Source organism: Monodon monoceros, unplaced genomic scaffold, assembly GCF_005190385.1.
Source record: "Monodon monoceros isolate NGI ecotype Baffin Bay Population unplaced genomic scaffold, NGI_Narwhal_1 Super_Scaffold_2, whole genome shotgun sequence".
NCBI lineage: Eukaryota > Metazoa > Chordata > Mammalia > Artiodactyla > Monodontidae > Monodon > Monodon monoceros.
The window spans coordinates 9,245,905-9,271,680 of record NW_021703776.1 but is presented as its reverse complement, the minus strand read 5'-3'; the positions used below and the strand labels follow the sequence as shown (position 1 = coordinate 9,271,680).

The window sequence follows — 25,776 nt, the reverse complement described above, 5'->3', positions numbered from 1 at the left end:
AGCCCCATACCTGTGAGGTCAGCCCCCCACCTTTGAAATCAGACCCCCACCTGTGAGATCAGGCCCCTACCTGTGAGGTCAGCCTCCCACCTGTGAGGTCAGCCCCCCCACCTGTGAGGTCAGCCCCACACCTGATCCACCCTGGGTCCTCCGCAGCTAGGTGAAATCTAGAGCTGCCCGTCCCAGGCTCTGCTCATTATGGCTGTGGGATCCTGAGCACCTCTCTGCTTCTGTGGGACTCAGTTTCCTCATCTGTGGAATGGGGCACCCACCACCGACCTCGTGAAAACTGCTGCTGAGGGTCAAAGCCCTCGTTCCTGTGCAGTGTCCTTCCCCCGAGGTCAGCTGCAGGCCGGGGTCATTTCTGGGACACCTGCTCCCTGGACACTGGGGGCCAGTAAGTACTAATGGAGCTCAGTCTATGGGGCTCCCTCCAAAGGCCAACAGACCAGCCCCTTAGTGCTGGCAGTGAGCGAGGGGAGGGGGAGGAGGAGGGGACGCAGGAGCAACAGGAAACCTTTGTAAGCCTCACGGGCCTGCTGCTCTCCTTATCCCCCCACTCCGTCAATTAATTTTCCTCTAACTGCTTTTGTTAACAGTAGTTTAATAATCTCCCATTATTCAGTACATTCACAGCCTCTGAATGTCTCACAGTCCTCTATTTAATTAAGTATTAAATTAAAAAAATCTAACTCTTCCTGCCTTTGGCACAAGCTGGGTGTAACCTGCAGTGTCCTCGTGGCCCCAAGGACTGCTAGCTACCGGGTGGGACAGTGTTTGTGTGTCCAGCACCAGCGTCGTCCTCCTGCTGCTCTTCTTATCCCTGGAAGCCTTGAAGGACTAAGCCTGTCTCCTCAGCCCAGGAGTGGACACCCTCCCTGCAGTGCTGAGCGAGCCCGCTCCACACTGCACTGAATATGAAGCCGCATAAGTGGGGCCTCCCCTCTGGCCTCTGGGTCCAGTCTCCACTTCCCCTCTCTCCCTCTTTCTAGGGCGCTTGCCTGGCGTCCTCCTCCCCACCCATGGGCCGCTCCCCTCCACCCGCGCCTTCCAGGACAACAGGTGGGGCAAGCATCTCTGAAATGGCCTTTGTGGGAAGGGGACCGGTCTGGCGTCTGGACCCTCTGCTGGGAGCATGTCGGACCCTGCAGAACACAGGTGCAGGCTGCATGGTGGTCACCAGGATTCAGGGAGGAGCAGTGGGCTCCAGGCCTCGCCTCCCTGCTTCCCCACCACCCTCAGGCTTCACCATGGAACTTCTCCTGAACTTGGACCTCCCAAATGCTCAGGTGCTCAGTGACCAGGGGCCTCCCCTGCAAACCCCACCCTGCAGCACACCCTCTTCTAGACCTCACTCCACCCAGTCCCTATCCCAACTTCACACCTGGGAGACTAACCTCACTCCAGCACAGACTACACATCTGCTCTTTCAAAATCCATTCACTCGGGCTTCCCTGGTGGCGCAGTGGTTGAGAGTCCGCCTGCCGATGCAGGGGATGTGGGTTCGTGCCCCGGTCCGGGAAGATCCCACATGCCACAGAGTGGCTGGGCCCGTAAGCCGTGGCCGCTGAGCCTGCACGTCCGGAGCCTGTGCTCCGCAACGGGAGAGGCCACAACAGTGAGAGGCCCGCGTACCACAAAAAAAAAAAAAAATCCATTCACTCAAAACATTCATTCATTCATTCAAAAACATGGAGAACTCAGCACCTGTCAGGGCCTGAGCAGGGTGTGGAAGACACAGTGGTGAATGAAACAGATGAAGTCCTGGCAGTCTCGTGGGAGAGACAGCCAAAAAATAAAAACAGGGTGCTTAGATCCCAGATTCCCACTGGAGACTCAGGGGAAACCCCTCTGAGGAAGTGTCATCAACAGGAGTTAAGCAGATACAAAGTTTAGGAAAAGCATTTCCAGAGAGAAGGCAGGTGCAAAGGCCCTGGGGTGTACAGAACCAGAAAAGACCAAGTGCCTGAGCAGAGCTGCTGGGAGTTAAGGAGAAGACAGGGCCAAAGGCTGAGTGTCAGGCCACGTGAGAACTTTGGGTTTTATGGAGCCAGCCCCCAAAGGCTGGTAAGGAGAGGGTGGGATGTTCCTACGTGTGTTTTCCCAGGCTCTGGGCCGGGAGCTGGGAAGGCCCAGAGACGAACCCACTGCATTTGCCCTCAAGGAGCAAGTGATCAATGAAGAAATGTCTAAGGTGACTGCTTCGGGACCTGGGGGGTTCCAAGCTGGATGTGAGGGCCCAGGGAGGCTTCCTGGAGGAGGAGTCCTGGAGCCTGCAGGCTGGGCAGGACAGTCTGGCAAGAAAGGGGGAAGAAGGCAGCGGGTGCCCTGGCAGCACCACACTCAGCCAGCTCCTTCCAAGCACCTTAGTCCTTCTCTCACCCTCACAATGCCCCTCTGAGGTAGATATCAGATTTATCCCAATTTTACAGCTGGGGAAACTAAGGTACAGGGTGGCTAAGTAACATGGCCAGGGTCATACAGCGAGGTGGTCAGGGCTGTGCGGTGACAAGACCAAACCCAGCAGCCTGGCTGCCCCGTTGCTGGTCCACACTCAGCGTAAAGATGAGGGTCGGGGGCCCAAGACCCTCTCCCCTCACCCCTTCCGCTGCCCACTCAGCTCGGAAAGCCCCGAAAGGGGCTGGAGAGGGTCAGAAGATTCCTGGGTCCCTGCACAGGGAGGTGCCAGTTGTTTCTCGAATCCTTTTCCGTTACAGAAACATGCTGAACACTATGGGTGAAATGGTGGCCGGCCTGGGATCTGCTGCAAGATATATGGGCGGGGGTGGGAGATGGGGAGGGTTACAGATGAAAACTAAATTGCCTGGGAGCTGGAAACTGTTGTGTGGAAGCTGGGGGCTCCTTCTATCATTTTTTCTATATTTGGGGATGTTTGAAATTTTCCATAATGACGAGGTAAACGGGGGGGAAAAATGCCCAAGACCTCCACAGACCTGGGCAATGCAGGGGCCCAAGAGTAGAGGCAAAGCAGGGGGTGTCCTGGCTTCCCTGGCCCAGAAAGTGGTCCCGAGGGAAGGTGACAACAGACAAGGGCTGGCTGCTTCGATTCCAGACCAGTCCTGGCTGGCGGCGCTGCCTGCCACCATCCAACCCAGGCTACGCCCAGCCAGGAAGGAGACTGAGGCCAGGCACAGGGCTGAGGGAGCCCCAGGTCTGCACAGCTCCACAGCGGTGCCCTTAGCAGGGGTCTCCGGGGGCCCAGCCTCCAGGACTCAATGGAAAGCAGGCTGGCTCTCAGGAAGTGGGCAGCAGGCCTGCTACTGCAGGGGTGGAAGAAAGAGCAGGTTGTAATTGTGGAGCACACAAGGAATTTCAGACTTCCACTGCTTTTTTTTTTTTTTTGCGGTACGCGGGCCTCTCACTGTTGTGGCCTCTCCCGTTGTGGAGCACAGGCTCCGGACGCGCAGGCTCAGCGGCCATGGCTCACAGGCCCAGCCACTCTGCAGCACGTGGGATCTTCCCGGACCGGGGCACGAACCCGTGTCTCCTGCATCGGCAGGTGGACTCTCAACCACTGCGCCACCAGGGAAGCCCTTCCACTGCTTTTGATCCTCCCGATTTATAGAACACTTTGAGGATATAAACAGGGGAGCGTGAGGTTCCTTGAAAGGAGCTGCGTGATTCCACGGAAACATACACAGGTGGTTTTCTGCCTGAGTTCCACAAACTCCTATTCATCCTTCAAGACCCATCCAACCTCCCTGTTCTGTCCCCTGCGCTCCCACCCCTCGAATGGGGCTGTAGTGGCTTGTTTGGGTCTGTTTGCTCATCACCCCATCCTCAGTGCTGGGCACTGACTGGGAGAGGCTAGGTAAAGTTGGTGGATGAGTGAGGGTGTCCCTCATGAGTCCATGGGACCTCTGAAGGTGGGCTCTCTCTCCTCCTGTGGCCTGGCACAAGCCTATGGAATGAAGCGGAATGTTCCTCCTGCTTTAGAAACTCCACGGACACACTGTGCGGACACATCCCCCCGAAAACATCTGACACTGGTGGCTCACCACTGCCACACACCCAGTGTCAGTAAACACGGAAGCTGCCCTGCATCTGGCGGCACCATGCATACAGCAAACGCTCGGTAAATATTAGCTTGTGCATTATTATTACGATCACAGTTTAGCTGCGGGATCTGAGCTTTCCCGACACAAACACCCCAGGGCTGTCTGGCTCGCAGACTCTTGTCTCTGCGGGGCCCAGTGTCATCCTCATCACCGGAGCACAACCAGCCCCTCGGCTAGGCTGGGACAGCAGCGCCCGGCCCTGGAAACACTCAACCCTGAAGGCCTGGGACACAGCAGGCGCCCAGACAACACGTACACGCACCTCAGCGAACCGCAGAGCGGGCTCAGCCGCCTGCCCACACAGGCCGCCGCGCTGGAAACTGCAGACCCTACAGACGGAGGCGTTCTCAGCACCAGCCTCGCGGAGGGATTCGGGCCAGGACTGCCTACAGTCAGGGCCTCTTTGCAGAGAAGGAGCCTCTCTGTTGGCTCAGATTTGTGTCTGGGTGTTAAGTGGGGTCATGTGTGTGCCTGGAGGTGGGAGACCGTCAGGCCAGGGGCTTAGCTCCCTCTGCCAAAGGGGTCACCCAGCCCCTCCTGTCTGACCCTGGGGCTGGAGATCCGTGGGCTCCCCACAGCACAGGGGGCGGCAGTGGTGCTGCTACCTCACTGGGACGGCCCATGCCTCCACACCCACGCTGGAGGCCCCACCAGACCCCCTGCCTGGCTCCCGGCCCCCTGTCCCCTCGGTTCTGTGCTCTGACATCACCTGCTCAGGGCGGCACCTGCACCTTGGCCTTGTCGCCCCATGTCATCCCCTGCCCCAACGTCCCGCCTCATCCCCGCCACGTGGAACTCCACTGGCTCCCACGAGGGCAGGGGTCTGTCCGTCTGCCCAGAACGGGCCGTCCCCCAGCAAGGGCCTTCGACGGTGCTGGATGGGGTGAGGCCACATGCCCGGGGCCAGCACCAAGCCCACCCCTGCAGACCCCCGAGCCCTCCCCAGCATAGGCAGATGAGTCCCCAGGTGCATCCCTGTGTCCAGAAGACCGGCGGGGGCTGAGTTAGGAAACGTGCCGTTCGTGCCGCCCCTCAAGCATTGCCCTGTCACCCAAAGTCTTCAGGTCACCGAGGCCCCCTCTGGCCCACAGTTCATGGGCAGACGACCTTACCTGATCACTTCAGCCACCTGGCCACACGCCTCTCCCCGTCCAGCCCTGGGGAGGTGAGGCAGGGGCTCCACGAGCCTCCAAACCAGAGCGACAGTGCAATTCCAGATGTGAGGGTGTGCCGGTGCCTCTCCCTCCCGGCCCCATTCGGCCACGGGCACCATTCACATCCCACTGCCCCTGCTCCATCTGTGCCCCCCGTGAGCCACGGGCCGAGCCCGATCCCTCAGGACGGGCTCCAGCCCCGGCCCCCGGCCCTCGCCAGCCAGCACAGCCATTCCCTACCTCTGGCGGATAGCTTCTTGGTGTTGATGATCTTTGCTGCATACTCATGGCCGGTGCAGAGCTTGACACAGCGTCGGACCACAGAGAAAGCCCCCCTGGGGGAGAAATGGGAAACAGAGGCAGGGAGCCGATTAATCCCCCGGTGAACACCCAGCACCCGGTCATGAGGCCCAGCCTCTGTGCGAGGAAGGGGCGCCCCTCCCCCAAAACGACTCCCAGCCCACCCCGCCCAGTGCCAGCCCGGCAGGGGCCCCTTTCCCAGCAGCTGGCAGAGCCCAGCCGACTGGCACACCCAGCTCCTGTGAGACACCCCGCCTGGGCATCCTCATGGGCCAGCTGGACCGAGGGCCTCTAAGCGAGCATCCTCCCTCGCTCTATGCCCAGGCCGTGAGACCCAGTGAGTCCTCCCAGAGCAATGAACCCTGGCCCAGCTCCAGACAGCGGAATAGACTGGTGCAGCCTGCGGGGACTCTGTGAAGGTTCTGGAGGGAGGGAGAAGCATCGCATAATTAAGCTGCAAAGCTGGAGGCCAGGGCCCCCTCCCCCGGATCCTCCACCAACACTGCCCCAAGTTACAGCAGAGGCTGCAGAGTCCCATAGCAGAGGAGACATTTACACGCCCACAGCATTAGTGCTCCTGAGAGGAGAGGGGACCAGCCTGGGGGGCCAAGAGAAGGGAACCCAGGAGAGTGGGTGACCACTGCCAAGGCCATCGAGACGTCCTGCACGTGGCCCCGAAACAGTGACCCTTGAGAGGAGGAAGTTTTGCAGGAGGCGGCACGGCAAGCCAGAGGCCAGAGAACAGGCCCGTGTGGGTCCAGGGCAGGCGTGGGGCACAGGCCTGAGGGAGCCTGGGGCCCGTCAGAAGGTCCTCCACGGTATTCAACTTGTCACCACCGTCGGTTTAATTTGATTTGAGATCATCTTCGAAGAACATTAGACCCAGCACGTATGAGACACAGCCGGAACGGGAAATGTCTTGGGAAGGGTCCAGACTGGAGGCCGCCAGGGAGAGGTGGGCACAAAGGCCACAGGTGGCTGAGCACGTGGGGCCAGGGGGGCTGGGGACACCCCTGACCGCAGGCCCCTCCCCCCCCCTCCCCCCCCCAGGGGCCCTTGCAGGCACGGCCTCCATCGGAACACAGCCTCCCCCCGACCCCCCTCATAACCCCACCCCGGAGCCCTGCTGCCCACGCAGCCTGAGAAGCCCACCAGCTGCCCGAACCCGGACCCTGGGCCCCAGGAAAGCAGCGTCTTAAACAGGGAACGCTTTTTTGCTCTAATCCTGTTTGAGATCAAAACGTCATTAAGACAGACTATTCACTTCCTTGGAAAATAAATAAGTATTACACTAAATCTATTTGAACATTTTCTTAACGACCCAGGTCTTTATGATCACTAGCTGTGCTCAGAGCCATATCTTTGCTTTTCCAAAGTCAGCCAGGGAACTGGGCAGCGGCTGCCTCTGTGGGACGGGGAGCTGGGGGTTGGGCGGGGGGCACACAATTCACTCTACATCCTCTGTCCTGTGTGATTTTCTCACTACGTGCATGGGTTATGTTCTCAAAATATTCTTTTATTATTATTATTATTTTAAGAAAAAAACATAAAGAAAGGATTTTTTTTTGACCGGTGAGACTAGCTTGGGAGAGAGCTTGGTGAGGGGGAAAGGCCACAGGCTTTGAGCAGGTCTGGGTTCAAGGCCTGCTCTGCACCAGGTTGCACCCTCTGAGCCTCAGTTTTCCCATCCATCTAAGGAGCAGGAAAGACTCACAGAGCCACTGCGAGGGCCGCCCGAGGCTGCACTGGCCTCACCCTCACCAGCCCAGCCCATCCCTGGTCTTCGAATCCGCTTCCTGCCCAGGAGGGCGGAGGGTATCACACGTACAGGGCTGAGCCGCCACCCTTCGCACTGTGGCCCCCAAAGCGCACGGACAACCAAGCACTGGCTCACAAGCCTCCTTGGGATAGAGCTTCCTATGCCAGAATCCGACCCCACGATGCTGGAAGTTCCCAACAGCCAGGGGGCTGCTTTCAGCATGGTGGGCGCCAGGCGAGGCACCAAGGGGCCCTAGGGTGAGCTCATCCCTGGAGGGGGAAGGGACCCACGCAGCCTGTCCACCGGCTGCTGCCCAGCCAGGGTAAGTACAGGACTAAGTGACAGGGAGCCGGGAATTCTCCCTGGCGCACAGCAGGATGCGCATAAATAAAGTGAACGAGAGCCGGCAGCCAGATGGACGATCCTGGACAGGCTGCCCCACTGCCCCACATCTTCCAGTTCAGACCCTGCTCTCTCCTCCGTAGACGGCTCTGGGTTGGTGATGAGGGCAGTGCCAAGCGGGCAGGAGCCAGACGCTGGAGGAAACCAGGAAGGCGGCAGGCACAGCTCCTGGCATCCAGCAAGCGCTCAATAATGGTGCTCATAGGCTGCACTCAAGCTGGCACAGGGCCTGCTCCTGGACACAGGCCTTCCTCTCCCGGAGTCCTGCCTGCCAGGTGCGGGGGAGGGCACCTCTGGAAGCCCCTCTGGTGTAGGGCTTCTCCTGCCCCTGCTGCCCGGCCTGAAGAGAAGTTCTAGAAAGAGCTGCCTGACCCCCGGGCCCGGCCACCCCACCCTGGTCTGCCACGGGGCACTGCACTCCAGTGCCTGTCAGCTATAAGGGGGAACCTGGGCCGGCCTGGGGTGAGGCTGTGCTGGGCCCCTGGGGAGCCCTCAGAGCTCAGTCTCCCAGCTGAAGACACGTGGAAGTCGCCAGGAAAGCTTGGCCAGGCGCCTGCGGAACCTCACGAGTTAGAGGGCTCTCCGTGACTTAACTACTCAGAGGGAGAGTGCAGGGAAGAGGCTCTACCCGCGATGACCACCGCCCCTCGGGCAGCCCCTCAGCTCCCCTCTTCCATCCTTGAAGCCAGCCTCCCGGTCACCACCATCCCCCAGTCTCCTCCCACCCCTACCCCAGGCATCCGCCCCCTTCCTGGTCGCTCTGCTAGTTAGTCGAGGCCCATCACAAGGAGGCCCCCCAGAAGTGCCAGCATGCCAAAAGGCATGTGCCGTGCGGGCCATGGGCTAGGGGCCCCCGACACCTTGAACATCACAGGCAACAGTGAGGCCAGCAACCACCCGCCCTCAGTGCTCACAGCATCTACCCCCCGGAAACTTGCAGTCATGGAGACAACAACACGGACGAAGGGCCCGGTCCGCATGCTAAGCGCGTCCCCACTGCCCCCAGGCAAACTCCTTTGCATCCTTCAAGACTCAATTCAGTACCTCCTCTCGGAAATCTTTCCCAGCTCCCACAGGAAGTCAGCCTGGTCTCCTCTGGACGCCGGACGCTGCGCGTGTCTCGGCTCACTTTGCCCACTTTATTATAATTATTCATCTGTCCGTTTCTGGCCCTACGCTGTGGCTCTCCACATGCAATCGGGATGCTGGGGCCAGGCACAGTGTCCAGACTGTGATAAGAGAGTAAAAGCACCACAGGTCGTCTGTGGAGAGTGGAGATGCTGGACCTCAGCAAGTGTCAGGCCAGCGGGACAAGAATGGGCAGCCTTCTAGAAGGACAGGGAGAGCCCGGGATGGGGCAGACTCTGGACCACAGGCCAGCAGGAGAGGGTCACCTCCCGAGGCTTCCCTGGATGAGTGGGAGCGTCTGTAGGTGGGGGGATGTCTCCTATGGAGCGGAGGCCACGAAGCCCCTGATCAAAGCAGGAGGCTCCCCACCGTACCCACAGATAGGCTAGGATGAAGATGCAGAAGCACACACGGACAGGGCGGGCAGTGGACTGCATCCGGGTGAGACCTGCCTGCACTGCCCGACACTCCGACCGTCCACGAACGGCGTGGCGGGTGGTGGCCGGCTGCAGGGTCAGCAAGGCCACCCAGCGCAGCTTGCGGGGGAGAAGCCAGGAAGGTGGGGGTCTGGGTGAGGGTGAAGGTCAGGGAGGGTGAGGGTGAAGGTCTGGGTGTGGGTGAAGGTGCCTGGGAAGAGGGTGCGCCTGGTAGGGGGACCCCCTGAACCTCGAGGTCGCCACACGATGCCTGGTGTGGCACGTACTGCTGCGCTCGGGTTTCAAGTGATCTGAGTAACGTGCTCAGAGGAGGAGGCTCCCAAGCACCAAGCATGTCATGGGGCTTTTAAAAATCAGGTAAAGCTAATGAAAGGAAGAAAACACTCTTTCAGTCCTTGCCGGCTGGCGGATAAGAAAGCCCTCTCCTGTCTGCTGTGGGACCACAACCAGAGAGGCCGGCCAGAGAGAGGGGCAGGTTAACACCACAGCTGCCTGGGGTCTGGTCTGCTGCAGGTGGGCGCCCAGCACTGCTGTGGCCGCGCGGACCCACGGTGGCACTCGTCAGTCTCTCGCCAGCGAAGGGGGTGACTGGCCCCTGCACACCGGGCAGACGCAGTGAGCCAGCCAGCGGCTCCCCGTCCCCTTTACTCTCTCTTTGCTCCCCGTCCAACCTGTGGCCATGCCTCTGAGCTGCCCCCGTGCCCGCCCGCCCGCTGCCACCTGGAACTTGCCCCTGACACCGATTACCTGCAGCCCCCATGGAGGCCCCCACTACGCCTGCTTTGGGGACCTGTCCGCTCCCTGCTCTGTTGGCCGAGCCCAGCTGCCCAGCCTGCCCTCTGCCCGCTGCCCGCTGACCACAGCGTGTTGGTGGGAGAGGCTGCTGGGGCGGGAGGGTCCGGTCTCGCCCTGTCCCCACGGCGGGGACACAGAAGCGCTGACCATGGATGCTGCTCTCGGGACCCTGCGTCCGGGGCCTGGGGCTGCAGGGCTTCCTCATGACGGTCACAGGCAACACGTGCAGAGGTCCCGGCACGGAGCAGGCGTCAGAATCGTGCAACCCGGGGAGCCCCTACTTCTGCTGCTCAGCGGCCGCTCAGCGCTTCCACTGCATCCCTCCCAGCAGACATTCCAGGGACGTGGCAGCTCCTGTCTCCACCGCCCCCAGCCCTGGCTCCAGCCCTGCACCCGACTCCGGCTCTCTCCACCCAGTCCCAGCCTCGCAGGCACCTGCCTGCCTGCCACCAGGGCTGCGAGCTGTTTGCACAGCCCGGTGGCAGACACACCCGGTGGCCAAACAACCCGGGAGATCCCATCCATACTCTGCTAACTCAGGTGCTCGGGAAACGGGAATTCCTGCCAGCCAGCCAGAGACAAGGGCCCACGGCTCGGACCCGTCCACAGCCTTAACTTCTACAGCCCAAAGCAGCCAGGAGTCCCGAGGGAAAGGAAAGGACCAAAGCCTTGTTTATCTGCTTTGTAAAGGCTCCCACACAGGGTGAGCGCAGGGATGCCCGCTCAGTGAAAACAGCCCTCCTGGCCCCCGACTCCCCAGGCAGATCCACACACGAAGATCTTTCTGGAACAGGCTAAGCAGGCAGCAGAGGCACTTGGCTGGTCCAACAGTTTTATTTACCGCGTTAACTAACACATGGATGTCCTGAACCAGCCTGAGGCCTGATACGTCCATTCTGCCCGGCCTGGGCCGCCCGAGTGGGCTCGGCTGAGGAGGGTCTGGGCCAGCGCTCGGGGGCGGGGAGGGCGGGTAGCGGGGAGGACAGCCCAGCAGACACGCTCACTCACCACGCCAGGCCCTTCGCTTGCTTGGATTTGTGGATTTAAACTACATCAAGCTGTTGCTTATGTGTGTGTTAGCAAACATTTTTTTTTCTACCTTTGATTAAAATGACGGGGGAGGTCCCTTTATATTTTTAATCTGGACCTAAGCAATTTGGTAGAAAATAGGAACTTCTACATGAGGTTGTTGTGGGGGTTTTTTCCTGCTTATAATAACAATTTTAAAAACAGAATCCCTGCTCGCAGCAGAAAATGGAGTAAACAAGTGGTTTCAATTGAGCGAGTCGAAGCCGCCTCCATCTCCGTAACCCGTTGTCTGGCGTCCCACGATGTTCTGATGTGTCTCCAGTGAGGTCTACACCACAGGAAGGCTTTCCTCTTCAACACTCAGGAGCCTCTTGCCGTTTCTGTTCTGCTTTTCCCTCTCACTACTTCCCCACCCTGTGAACGACTCTTCCATGGCATGATCCGGCAGCTACATACTGCTTCACCAGTGGACGCCGTCCAGGGACACCAGGAGGGTATGGGACCCTCCCCAGGCTCCCCGGCCTCGGGGTCAGAGCCGGTGAGGAGAGTGTGCTGGCTCCAAGGGGATTTGGGCAAGCACGTGCCATGCTGGGCAGGAGCATGAGGTCCCAGTACAAGAGCGACGTCCAGAGCGCAGGCCCATGAGGGCTGCCCAGCATCCACCAACAGGACGGCACACAGAGCTCAGGAGACCGTGTCCCACTCCTGCCCAGGACCCAGAACGTCCTGCGTTCCAGAACAGGGCCTGAAGTAGACACACTAGAGACCGACACTGGACAACATTTAATCCCTGTATTCTCTGCAGCATCCTGGCATGCCTCTTATCAGCGCCTGAGTTCCTGCTTTTATATTTAACATCACAATTTATATATTTAACATCACGCAATTCCCACTCTCTGACCTAGATCGCATATACTTGTCATCTTCACCATAGAGAACGTTCCTTCCATGGGTAGCCGAGTGCTTCCTTGATTGGCAGGCATTTGGGGTGTTTCCAATTTCCCTGCTTGTAAATGCCTGCCGTAAACATCTCGGTTATTTCTGTAGAGTTTATTTCCAAAGGCACAGTCTCTGGGTGATTTACAACCCACGCCAGCGATGAAAACACCACCTCTTGCCACTTCCCCCAAGTCTGACCCTGGACTTTCCAAGGTCCTTCCTTGGAATCCTGGCAGCTCCCCGGCCCCGACCTCTGAGCCTGGGCCAGAAATGCAAGTCTTAAGTCATCCATGCTGTGCTAGGGTACTGGGGCCACCAGTACATGGGCTGGGCAGCTGAAACAACAGAGATCGTCCCACAGTTCTGGAGGCCGAAAGTCCAAGACCAACATGTTGGCAGGGTCGGTTCCTTCTGAGGCTGTGAGGGAGACACTGTCCCAGGCCTCTCTCCAGCTTCTGGGGTTTTGCTGGTGATCCCTGGGGCTCCTTGGCTTGTAGAAGCATCACCCCCATCTCTGCCTTCATGTTCACATGGCATTCTCCCTGTGTGTCTCTGCCCAAGTTTCCCCTTTTCAGAAGGACACAGTCCTACTGGATGAGGGCCCACCCTCCACCTCAGCTTAACTAATTACGTCTATGACAACCTTATTTCCAGATGAGGTCGCATTCTGAGGTACGGGGGTTAGGAGTCCACATCTGAATTTGGAGGAGACACAATTCAACCCATAGCACATGCTGGCCCCCAACTCTGCCTTATGGAATCTGCCACTGCGTGTACCAGTCAAACATTTCCCAAATGACCATCATCACATATTAGCTCCACAGGATGTTCCCAGATGTTAGGTACGAAGGGGGTTCTGTGGGCAAAAAAGTTTAGAAACCAGTAAGTTAAAATGTTTTCCTTCCTTCCTTCCTTCCGTCCTTCTTTCCTTCCTTTTTTACTGCAGGACTTCCCAGGGCCTTTAACACGGTCATCTGTACTGTGAATTTCCAACCAGTGAGTATGAGGTACAGCCTTTCCCTAACTTCTTTGACCAGAGAAATCTTTTTTTTTTTTTTGGTCTTCACTGTTTCACTTTTATTTTTTTTTGACAGCTTTATTGGAGTATGATTGCTTTACAATAGTGTGTTAGTTTCTGCTGTACAACAAAGTGAATCAGCTCTACATATATATCTATCCCCATATCTCCTCCTTCTTGCGTCTCCCTCCCACCCTCCCTGTCCCACCCCTCTAGGTGGTCACAGAGCACCAAGCTGACCTCCCTGTGCTATGCGGCTGCTTCCCCCTAGCTATCTATTTTACATTTGGTAGTGTATATATGTCCATGCCACTCTCTCACTACGTCCCAGCTTACCCTTCCCCCCGCCATGTCCTCAAGTCCAGAGAAATCTTTACCCAAAGAAGTCTCAATTGGGCCAAGAGCGGGGGACAGGGAGGGGTTCTAGTCTAAGGGCTCAACACCGAATGCATCCCTCAACAAAGAAACAAATGGCCAGGGTGGGACAGAAATGCCATCTGAGGACACCCACCCAAACATAAGAACAGCAGCGCTGCCCATGGAGTCTGTGGGTGCATCTCAGATGGAGAAAACCCCAGCGTGGGCCCCTCTTCTCCCTGCCTGCCCCTTGGAACAGGGCACCCAGGCCACGGCGGCCGCTCCTCCCATCGGAAGCCCCCTCCCCACCCACGCGGGCATCAAGGTCCCCCCACTGCCCTCCTGCCAGACACCCCGGGGAGCAGGGCTTCACCTGGAAGAGCCAGGAACGTCAACTCAGAGAGAACGCTTTCTTACATTTCTGACAGCGCTGAGAGCAGACGGAACGCTCCGTGAGCAGACTGGGGAGCCATGTCCTGACCACGTAAGGCTTATGACAAAATGCACCCTACATCCTAATGAGATTTAGATATAAATGACCACAAAGGGTAATCCTTTCACATTTCCCATGCGCTCACGTCATCATTGTTACTTGATACAGTCACGCCAAGTCTGTGAGTCCTACACAGATGAGAACAGCCCGGCTCTGACGCTTGTCCATGACGCCGTGTTGCTCTTAAACCTCTCGGGCCTCACACCTCACACGGTCACTCTCAGTACCGCCCAGATCCACCACCCCTCCCCGCTATGGTCCCCTGAGTCCCCATTCCACCGGGTACAGACATCCTTGAGAAGCTTCCTGGAGGGCTCAAGGCAGCAAAGCCAACAGGAACAAGAGGGTGGGCACCAGCCCAGGGGACACAGTGGGATCTGAAGGAAGTGGGACTCAATGGGATTACTGAGTGGGTACAGAGTTATTGTTTGGGGTGATGAAAAAGTTCTGAAAATGGGTAGTGGTGACGGTTACACAACACTGTGAATATACTTGATGGCACTAAACTCTACATTTAACAATGGTTAAAATGGTAAATTTTATGTTATGTATATTTTACCACAATGAAAAAAAGTCAAAGGACGGAGAAAGATATACCATATTGATCTCAGACAGAGCAGACTTGAGTACGGAAAGTTACCAGGGACAAAGAGAGATTTCACATCATGATAAGGTGGTCATTTCTCTAAGACATAACCCTTACATGTATACCCCCAGCAGCAGAAGGACAAACTATATGAGGCAAAACTGAAAGACCTGTAAGGAAAAGTAGGTGAATCCACTAGTACACTTGGAAACTCCAGCACCCCTCTATCAGAAATGCACAGACCCAGCAGGCAGAAATTTGGGAAGGACACAGCTGAACTGAAAAGCACCATCTAGCAACTGGATGTAATTAACATCTAGAGACAACTTCATCCAACAACAACAGAACACACATTCTTCTCAAGCTCACATGAACTTTCACTAAGATAGAGCACATTCTGGGCCATAAAACACCCTTAACGAATTTATAAGAAAAGAAATAATACAAAGTATGCTCTCAGATCACAATGGAATTAAATTGGAAATGAAAAAAGAAGAGATGGCTGGAAAACCCCAAAATACATGGGGATTAAACAACATACTTCCAAATAACACAAGAGTCAAAGAAGAAACCTCAACAGCATCACCTCTTGGGTAAGGAGGCTAATGATAGAGGATATGAATCAGGGAAAAGGTCAGTGGGTCAAGTTTACCTTCTTTTTTTTCTCCTTCTTTTTTTTTTTTTTTTTGCAGTACGCAGGCCTGTCACTGTTGTGGCCTCTCCCATTGCAGAGCACAGGCTTCGGACGCGCAGGCTCAGCCGCTCCACGGCATGTGGGATCTTCCCGGACCGGGACATGAACCCATGTCCCCTTAATCGGCAGGCGGACTCTCAACCACTGCGCCACCAGGGAAGCCCAAGTTTACCTTCTTGTCCTGGGTTTTTAGGTGCAGGGGTGTTTCACTTTTTTTTTTTTTTTTTTTTTTTTTTTTGCGGTACGCAGGCCTTTCACTGTTGTGGCCTCTCCCTTTGCGGAGCACAGGCTCCAGACCCGCAGGCTCAGCAGCCATGGCTCACGGACACAGCCGCTCCACGGCATGTGAGATCTTCCTGGACCGGGGCGCAAACCCGTGTCCCCTGCATTGACAGGCGGACTCTCAACCACTGCGCCACCAGGGAAGCCCCACATTATTTTTTAAATGGAAAATCATCTACGTGTAATATTTTACAATTTACAAACATTTAAAAATAAAAACTATGGAATAAATTACACAGTAAAATAAAAAAAGAAGAAATCTCGAAAGAAAATTTTAAACATTTTAACAAAGTGAAAATGAAAATAAAACTTATCAAAATTGTGGAATGCAGTAAAAAAAAACTGCTTAGAAAAAAATTATACCATTGATTGCATATATTAGGAAAGAAGATTTAAAATCAATAATCTACGTTTCCACCTTAGGCGACTAGAAATAAGAAGAGCAAATTAAATTCAAAGTAAGCAGAAGAAAAGACATAATAAAAGTTGGAGCAGAAATAAATGACACTGAAAACAGAAAATCAACAGAGAAAAACCAATGAAACCAAAAGCTGTTCTTTGAAAAGACCCATAAAGTTGACAAGCCTTCAGCCAGGCTAAGATAACAAGAGGGAGGACACAGATGTCAGAAATGAAAGAGGGGCCATCACTACTGATCCCTTGGAAATTAAAAGGATAATAAAGAAATACTATGAACAACTCTATATCCACAAACTTGATGAAACCTAGATGAAATGGACCAATTCCTTGAAAGACACAATTTGCCAAAACTCTCACGAGAAGAAATAGACCAGAACAACAAATACTGTATTATATCATTTATGTGTGGAATCTAAAAAATAAAACAAACGAATGAATATAACAAAACACAGATTCACAGATATAGAGAACAAGCTAGTGGTTACCAGTGGGGAGAAGGAAGGGGGAGGGGCAAGATAAGGGTAGGGGATAACAAACTACTGTTTATAAAATGGATACGTTACAAGGATATACTGTACAGCACAGGGAATTCGGGGAATACAGCCAATATTTTATAAGAACTTTAAATGGAGTATAATCTGTAAAAATTTTGAATCACTATATTGTACACCTAGAACTAATATAATATTGGAGATTAACTATACCTCAATTTTAAACAGTAAAAAAAAATAAAAGAAATAGACAATTTGAATAGACCTATATCTATTAAAGAAGTTGAATCAATAATAACATTACAAGAAAACTACAGATCAATATTTCTCACAAACATAGATGCAAAAACCCTCAACAAAATATTAGCAAATTGAATCCACCAATGTATAAATAGAATTATACGCCATGACCAAGTAGGATTTATCCCAGTTGTGCAAGCCTGGCTGGTTCAACATTTGAAAACCAATTAATGTAATGCATCACATCAACTGGCTTAAAAAGAAAATCACATGATCATATTAATAGATGCAGAAAAAGCATTTGACAAAATCCAACACCCATTCATAATAAAAACTCTCAGGGCTTCCCTGGTGACGCAGTGGTTGAGAGTCTGCCTGCTGATGCAGGGGACGCGGGTTCGTGCCCCGGTCCGGGAAGATCCCACATGCCGCGGAGCGGCTGGGCCCGTGAGCCATGGCCGCTGAGCCTGCGCGTCCGGAGCCTGTGCTCCGCAACAGGAGAGGCCACAACAGTGAGAGGCCCGCGTACCCCAAAAAAAAAAAAAAAAAAAAAAAACTCTCAGCAAACTAGGAATAGAGGGGAACTTTCTCAACTTGATAAAGCACATTGTATTAGTCAACTCAGGCTGATAAGAAAATATTATAGACTGGGTGGCTTAAACAAGAGAAATTTATTTATTTTCTCATAGTTCTGGAGGTTGGAAGTCCAAGATCAAGGTCCGGCAGGGTTTGGTTTCTTATATGAGCTCTCTTCTCTTGACTTGTAGGTGGCCACCATTTTGCTGTGTGCTAACCTGGCCTTTCCTCAGTGGGTACATATGGAGAAAGAGCAAAGTGTCTGGTGTCTCTTCCTATAAGGACACTAATCCTATCAGATCAGAGCCCCACCATTATGGCCTCTTTTAACCTTAATTACCTCCTAAATAACCAATCTCTAAATACAGTCACATGGGGGGGTTAGGGCTTCAACCTATGAATTTGGGGGGCACACAATTCAGTCCGCAGCAAGCATTTACAAAAAACCTACAACTAACATCATATTTTTGGTGAGAAAGTAGGTGCTTTTCCTCTAAGTTCAGAAACAAGGCAAGAATGTCCCTTCTCACCACTCTTTTTCAACATCATACTGGAAGTCTCAGCTAATGCAGTAAGGCAAGAAAAGGAAATAAAAGGTATACAGACTGGAAAGGAAAATATAAAACTGTCTTTCTTCCCAGATGATATGATTATCTGTGTAGAAAATCCCCAAAGAATTGACCAAAGAAATCCTGGAACTAATAAATGATTATAGCAAGGTTGAAGGATACAAGATTAATATACAAAAGTCAATTTCCTTTCTATATATCAGCAATGAGCGAGTGGAATTTGAAAGTAAAAACACAATACTATTTACATTAGCACCAAAAAATGAAACACTTAGGTATAAATCAACAAAATATGTACAAGGTCTATACTGATGAATGAAATCAAAGAAGAACTAAATAAACGGAGAGATATCCCATGCGTGAATAGGAAGACTCGATATTGTCACAATATCTGTTCTTTCCAAGTTGATCTATATATTCAACGTAACCCTAATCAGAATCCCAGCAAGATATCTTACGGCTATAGACCAACTGATTCTCAAGTTTATACGGAGAGGCAAAAATTGCTTCTCGGCTTTTTGGCTAAGATCAAATGTAACAGACAGAGAAGCAAAAGACCCATGATGGCCAACACAATATTGTTGAGAAGAACAAAGTTAGAGGATTGACACTACCCGACTTCAAGACTATAAAGCTACGGTAATCAAGACAGTGTGGTTTGGTAAAAGAATAGATAATAGATCAATGGAACAGAATAGAGAGCCCAGAAATAGGCCCACACAAATAGTCAACCAAATTTTTTTTTTTTTTTTTTTTTTTTTGCGGTACGCAGGCCTCTCACTGCTGTGGCCTCTCCGGTTATGGAGCACAGGCTCCAGACACGCAGGCTCAGTGGCCATGGCTCACGGGCCCAGCCACTCCGTGGCATACGTGGGATCTTCCCGGACCGGGGCACAAACCCGCGTCCCCCGCACCGGCAGGCAGACTCTCAACCACTGCGCCACCAGGGAAGCCCAGTCAACCAATTTTTGACAAAGGAATAAAGGCAATTCAAGGAAGAAAAGATTGTCTTTTCAAAAAATGGTGCTTGCTATGGACCGAACGTTTGTGTCCATGCCCACCCCCAGGCCCCGACCACCAAATTCATATGTTGAAATCCTAACCCCAATTGGACAGTATTAAGAGGTGAGGCCTTTGGGAGGTGATTAGGTCATGAGAGCAGAGCCCTCATTAACAAGACTAATGCTTTATAAAAGAGACCCCAGATAAATCTTTCCAGCCCTTCTGCCATGTGAGGACACAGGGGAAAGATGACCATCTAGGAAGCAGGTCTCACCAGACCCTGATTCTGCCAGAGCCATGATCTTGGATTTGAACTTCCTAGAACTGTGAGAAACAAATCTTTTTTGTTTATAAGCCACCCAGTTCATGGTATTTGGCTATCGCAGCCTGAACAGTCTAAGACAGTACTGGAACTACTGGACACTCAGATGCCAAAAAATGAATCTAGACACAGACCTTACACCTTTCACAAAAATTAACTCAGAATGGATCATAGACCTAAATGTAAGATGCAAAACTATGAAAGTCCCAGAAGGTATCACAGGAGAAAATTTAGGTGACCTTGGGTTTGGCAATGACTTTTTCAGATACAACACCAAAAGCATGATCCATGAAAGAAAGAATTGATAAGCTGGGCTTCATTAGAATAAAAAACTTCTGCTCTGTGAAAGATGGGGTAAGCAAATGAGAAGACAGGCCACAGATGGGAGAAAATATTTGTAAAACACGTATCTGATTAAGGACTCGTATCCAAAATATACAAAGAACTCTTAAAATGCAACAATAGGGGCTTCCCTGGTGGCGCAGTGGTTGAGAGTCCGCCTGCCGATGCAGGGGATGCCGGTTCGTGCCCCGGTCTGGGAAGATCCCACATGCCGCAGAGTGGCTGGGCCCGTGAGCCATGGCCACTGAGCCTGCGCGTCCGGAGCCTGTGCTCCGCAACGGGAGAGGCCACGACAGTGAGAGGCCCGCGTACCGCAAAATAAAAAAAAAAAAAAGCAACAATAATAAAAAGAACAACCTGATTAAAAATAGGCCAAAGACCTTAACAGACACCTCACCACGGAAGGTATACAGATGGCAAATAATCATATGACAAGATGCTCCTTATCATATGTCATCAAATCCAAATTAAAACAATGAGATACCACCGCAAACCTATTAGAACGGACAAAATCCAGAACACAGACACCACCACATGCTGGTGAGGCTGTGGAGCAACGGGAGCTCTCACTCGTTGCTGGTGGGAACGCACAATGGGGCAGCTGCTCTGGAAGACAGCTTGGCAGTTTCTAACAAATCTAAACACAGTCTTACCATGTGATCCAGCCATCGTGCTCCTTGGTATTTACCCAACGGAGTTGAAAACTATGTCCATACAAAAGCTTGCACACAAATGGTTATAGTAGGTGTATGCATAATCGCCAGAACTTAAAAGCAACCAAGACATCCTTCAGTAGACTGAATGGATAATTAAGCTGCGGAACCTCCAGACAAGGGAATATTATTCAGCACTAAAAAGGAATGAGCTATCAAGTCACAAAAAGACAGGAAGGAAACTTAAATGCATGGTACTAAGCGAAAGAAGCCAATCTGAAAAGGCTACACACCGTATGATTCACAACTCCATGACATTCTGGAAAAGGCAAAATTATAGAGACAGTAAAAAGTGGCTGTCTGGGGCTCTGGAGGATGGGAGGGGACGAATAGAGGAGCACAGAGGATCTGGAATACTGTAATGATGGATGCATGACATCATACCTTTGTCAATCCTGTAGAACTGTGCAACACAGAGGGAACCCTATGGAAACTATGGGCTTCAGTTAATATTAACGTAGGAACATTGGTCATCAAGTGTAACAAGTGTATCACGTCTGAACGCAAGTGAGATGGTTACAGGAAAGGGAACTGGGGCCTGGCTGTGAGGTAAATATGGAAACTCTCTACTTTCCATCCAATATTTCTGTAAACATAAAACTGCTCTAAAAAATAAAGTCCATCAGGTTTTTTTTTTAAGTATAAAGAGAAAACAAAGTATCTTTTTATGACAGGGGTGGGAGTTGGGGGATTTTTTTAACCACAGGCAGAAAAGCATAAGAAGGGACTTCTCTGGTGGTCCAGTGGTTAAGGATCCACCTTCCAATGCAAGGGACGCGGGTGGTCAGGGGAACTAAGATCCCACATGCTGCGGGGCAACTAAGCCCGCGAACCACAACTACTGAGCCCGTGCACTCTAGAGCCCGTGAGCCACAACTAGAGAGAAGCCCACGACAACAAAAGATCCCACGTGCCGCAACTAAGACCCGACACGCCAAAAGAAAGAAAGAAAAGCATAAGGAAAATTCCGGTATATCTGAGTCACATTGAAACCTTGACACCCCAGCGCGACCGAGGACGTGCACAGGGTGAGGAGGGTGTTGGGGGTGTCACAGACTCTCCAGATCTGATAGCACTGGGACCACCCTCTACAGCTTCCAAAGTGTCTGCCCCTGGGCTCTCAGGACCCCTGTGGAAGATGGGAAGGGTGAGGGCACCCAATGCCTTGCTCACGGCACTGTGGGTGGCACAGGCAAGACCTAAACGCAGACACCCCTCCACACCCTTCCTGCACATTCGCCTATCAGGTGCCCTCTGTTGGCTCAGAAAGAGTAGGTGGCTGGGTGGGAATAGACGGAATATTCCAGTGGGGGCGGGGCAGGAGCCGCTGAGTCTGGGAACCTAAGCTGAGCAGAAGTCTAGCAGCGCCATCCCAGCACGGAGAGCAGGGGCTGGGGGCTTGCGGCCAGAGCAGGGGCTCAGCTGCCAGGGCTCCTTCCGGGTCTGGCTCACAGGCTGGCTCTTACTGGCTACAGAAAACCAAACGTTGTGGTTGACGTCATGCTGGTAGCTTGACGTTAGACATGGTGGGGGTATTTACGCCACAGGGATGGGCAAGCTCTATGGATCAGGGTCCCCGCCGCCCACCAGCCCAGTTGTTAACATTTATCAGGCGCCTCTAGAAAGGGGACTACGACGGGGATGCCACAACTCCCCTCCCCCTCTGTGCATGGGGCGGAGTGTGGAGGAAGGGGTGGGGCGGATGAGATCCTGGCCAGGCCAGAGGCTTGCTGGGGGAGGGTGTTGCAGGCTGTCCCAGGGGACAAGAGAGAGAGAGAGGCCCCTGGGCAAGAGCTGGTGTCCGCTGAGGACCCGCCTCAAATCCAGCCTGTCGCGTGCAGCCTCCATGGGCACGCGCCATTCCTGGGCTTCTCGTGGGGCCAGGCTCACGTCTGTGTGCCCCTCACTCTCGCCCACCCCTCCCTCCCCCGTTCCGTGAGGGTGTCTCTCTCTCTCCTTCTCCACCCTTCTCTCCAGTACACTCCTCAGTAGCAACTACACTGGGCCCTGCCCCACTCCCCAGAAGCCATGGAGATGACCCGAGTACTGGGTTTGCATTAAGCAAAGGCCAAAATAAGGACAGAGGTGGAACAGGAGGGCAGGAAAGCCCCAGCACCACCCTGGACCCCTTGGTGCCCGGTGCCCCTTCCTCCCACCAGGCCGGGGCACAGCCTGCGGGTCAGAGCCGGCAGCGCGGCCTGCAGTGGCCTCTGCAGAGGCTGGGGGGCAGCTAACAGGAACACTCTGGCCCTGCTTGGCCCCTGGGGCGGGGCACTCGCTGGGAGGACTACCGGAGGAGGAGGGGGGAGGGGGGTGAGCAGGGCCTCCCGCAGCTGGACAGCTCAGCCTGGACTGGAGGATCTCTGGAATTCCTCTCCTGCCTACGCTGTGGGGCCTCAGCCCATCCCAGGCCCACCCACAACACCCAGGGCCTCTGTTCATTAGCTTCAGGAGAGCTGAGCCCGGAGACTGATCAAGGCCGCCTCACCAGCCCATGGGCCACCTGGAAGAACCGTCTCGTACCTGAAGCCCGAGGTGAACTCAGGAGCAAGCGAGCACTGGCTCTGGTTTAATTTCTATTCTTCATGTTTTCACGGGTTGAAAGAACTTCCATTTCGTTTTCTGTGAACTACCTGCTTACACCCTTCATCCGTATTTCAGTTGGAATTTTGGCTCTTATTGACCTGTAGGAGCTCTTTATATGTGAAGGCAACCCCCACCCCTTCGCCACCTGCAGCCGCTGTGGCCCTGTGTGTTACATGCTCGGGAGAGAGGGAGCAAGGCACGTTTTTGTTTGCCCCCTAAGATGAACTTGGAGCCTTCAAGGGCAGCCCTTGTGTCTGCTCCTGTTTGCCCCCAGAATCCTGACAGCACGGGATTCCAGCTTGTCAAGGGAAGCTGGCAGTGATCTAGGGGCCGGGGATGACGTTGGGATGGACAGGAAGGTCCGGCCAGGCCTGGAGGGGCCCAGGGTTCCCACTACCCTGTGTGCAGGTGGCACCCCACTCGGGGCCCTTGTCCTGGATCTCTTGCCCCTGGCCCCATGCCCTGCCTGGGGTGCATGCACGTCCCCCTTGAGTGCCCACCAGGCAAAAATCAACTCACCCTGAATTATCAGAGACCAGGGACCACAGAGGATGCCGGAACCGTTATTGACTTTTCCTCTGTTTTCCATCGTGAAGAGCCAGCTCAGAGAGAGGACCCTGGACCGTCCTGGATACCCACAACCATCCTTGCTCCAGCCACGGACAAAGCCGGGGTGTCACATCATGGGCCTCCCTTCTACTGACACTTAGACAGAGAGCACCAAGCCATTTCACCAACAAATGACTGCAAACACTTTGATATTTTCACAAGCATGAACATGTTATGGGAAGGAAGTGAATTCACCTCAATTATAAAGATGACAGAACTGTGTGGTGATAGAGGTGCTCAGCTGGGGGACTCTGGGAGCTGCCTGCCCGCCCACCTCACCCCAGAGACGCAGAGACCTGATGCCTCTCCACAGGGGTGCTGGGGGGCGGTGTTGAGAAGTCGTGCATGTGAACCCTGAGATTTCTGTTCCAAAAGGAAAACTGTAGTTGGGAGTGTCAGAGAGAACCCCGCAAGGCCAGAGGCCAAGGACACATGCCCCCCCGGCATTGGTCCATGGTCAGCTGCCCACCACTGACGGCCAGGCCAGGAGAGCCCAGGGAGGTCCAGCAGAGGCACCGAAGGAACTGGTACAGGAGGTTCCGGCAAGGAGCAGCTCACACTTGCTGATCTGGGCCCGGTGCTGGGGTCCAGGTCAGCCCACTCGCCTACCTCGGGCTCAGGCTGACTGTCCTGATCTGGGGACACTGACATCCCTTCCAGGTCACCGTGCTCTTAATATGGCCCCCCAGAACCTGAGCCCAGGGCCCACCCCAGCTGCACCCCCATCTGCCACCTTCACACTCAGGGGCCACCCTGGATGGGGACGGAGCCTGGCTCCAGTCTCCACATCTGGGACACACCCAGCACAGCTGGAAGGGCCAGTGTGCTCCGGAAAGCAGCCCAGTGGCTGCCTTCCCAGTGCAACCGTGGATGGACCTGAGGGCCGATTCGGGTCACAGGACAGCTGGATGCACACCCAACCACAGTGGCCGGGGACTGTCCTCCCAGCCCGGGTCTGTGAGCGAGGGGCCCGCAGAGCGACCTTCAAAGGCAGCTCTTCGAAGCCACATCCATCCCCCTCGTCACAGTGCCAGGCAGTCACTGACAGGGACAGAACTGAGTCAACCCCCCGGGGGCCTGAAATTACTGCTGAGGCCACGCAGCTCACAGAGGACAAGCAGGAGTAGACAGACGGGGAGGAGGGACACCGAATGGAAGGTTCCGCGGCCCTGGCAGGAGGCAGGGCATGTGGGCGGCGATCGCTACCCACAGTGGCCCCGACCCGAGGGGATCTGGAGCTTAGAACAATGGGCTTCCTGGCCACTTGATTCTTTTTTCCTACGAGGTGTGTATCCATTAAAGCTCTAGGGGTTTGTTTTTGTTTTGCGTTTCAGGTCAATTCGACTTCATCCCTCTTAAGTTTTATTCTCCGGGAATGCAAACACCTGTGTGATGGGCCTGTGGACACCCAAGCATCTGACAGGTGAGCTTTGTGGCAAGTCTCAGAGGAAGGAAGTGGGGTTTCCACAGAGCCAATTCCTGGAGACATGAGGGACCCCGCAAAGTCATTTGACAAACCCTCCTAGTTTATAGAGAGGGAAAATGAAACCAGAGAGGTTACATGGTGGCCCAAGGCCACACAGCCCAGTGTTGAGAAGTCGTGGCCAGCAGGAGGAGACCATGTATTCTGTTCTTTAAAAGAGCCACAAGAGGGACTTCCCTGGCGGTCCAGTGGTTAAGACTTCGCCTTCCAATGTAGGGGGTGCGGGTTCGATCCCTGGTCGGGGAGCTAAGATCCCACATGCCTCGTGGCCAAAAAAACCAAAACGTAAAACAGGAGCGATACTGTAACAAATTCAATAAAGACTTTAAAAATCATCGACGTCAAAAAAGTCTTTAACAAAACAATAAAGAAAATTTAAAAAGTAGAGAAAATAACCACGAGAGCCAAAGTCCATCGACAGGTGAATGGGATAAGCAAAATGTGGTCCACCCATACGATCAAATATTATTCAGCCTTAATAAAGAAGAAAATTCTGACACATGCTACAATATGGATAAAACTTGAGGACATTATGCTCAGTGAAATAAGCCAGACACAAAGGGACAACCGTCGTATGCTTCCGCTTACATGAGGTACTCAGAGTGGTCAAATTCAGAGACAGAAGGTAGGAGGGTGGGTGCCAGGGGCTGGGGGGAGGGGATGGGGAGTTAGCGTTTAATGGGGACAGAGTTTCAGTTTTGCAGGATGAAAACATTCTGGAGATGCATGATGGTGGTGATAATAACACAACAGTGTGAATGTACTTAATGCCACTGAACTGTGCACTTTAAAATGGTTAAGACGGTAAGTTTTATGTTATATATACTTTACCACAAAAAAAAAATCTGGTAGGATAGGCAGCCGTGTCTCTAAGAAATCATTAAGAAAAAATGGAAGAAATTGGTAACTTGTCGTGCTGACTTTAAAAATCAGGTTTTTAAAAAGAGCGCCTTTGGAACCACATGACAAAT

At 53.6% G+C, this 25,776-nt stretch overlaps 1 protein-coding gene across 6 annotated transcripts in view; it reads right to left on the bottom strand.

Annotated features, from left to right (window-relative positions):
- The window catches only part of CAMK2B (calcium/calmodulin dependent protein kinase II beta), a 95,279-nt gene that overhangs the window by 55,822 nt on the left and 13,681 nt on the right, over positions 1-25,776 (bottom strand). For all 6 annotated transcript variants that reach the window (XM_029233200.1, XM_029233202.1, XM_029233199.1 and 3 more), the window contains exon 2: positions 5,474-5,568. In XM_029233200.1, the coding sequence (XP_029089033.1) occupies positions 5,474-5,568 (95 nt within the window). The remainder of the gene's footprint in view (positions 1-5,473; positions 5,569-25,776) is intronic.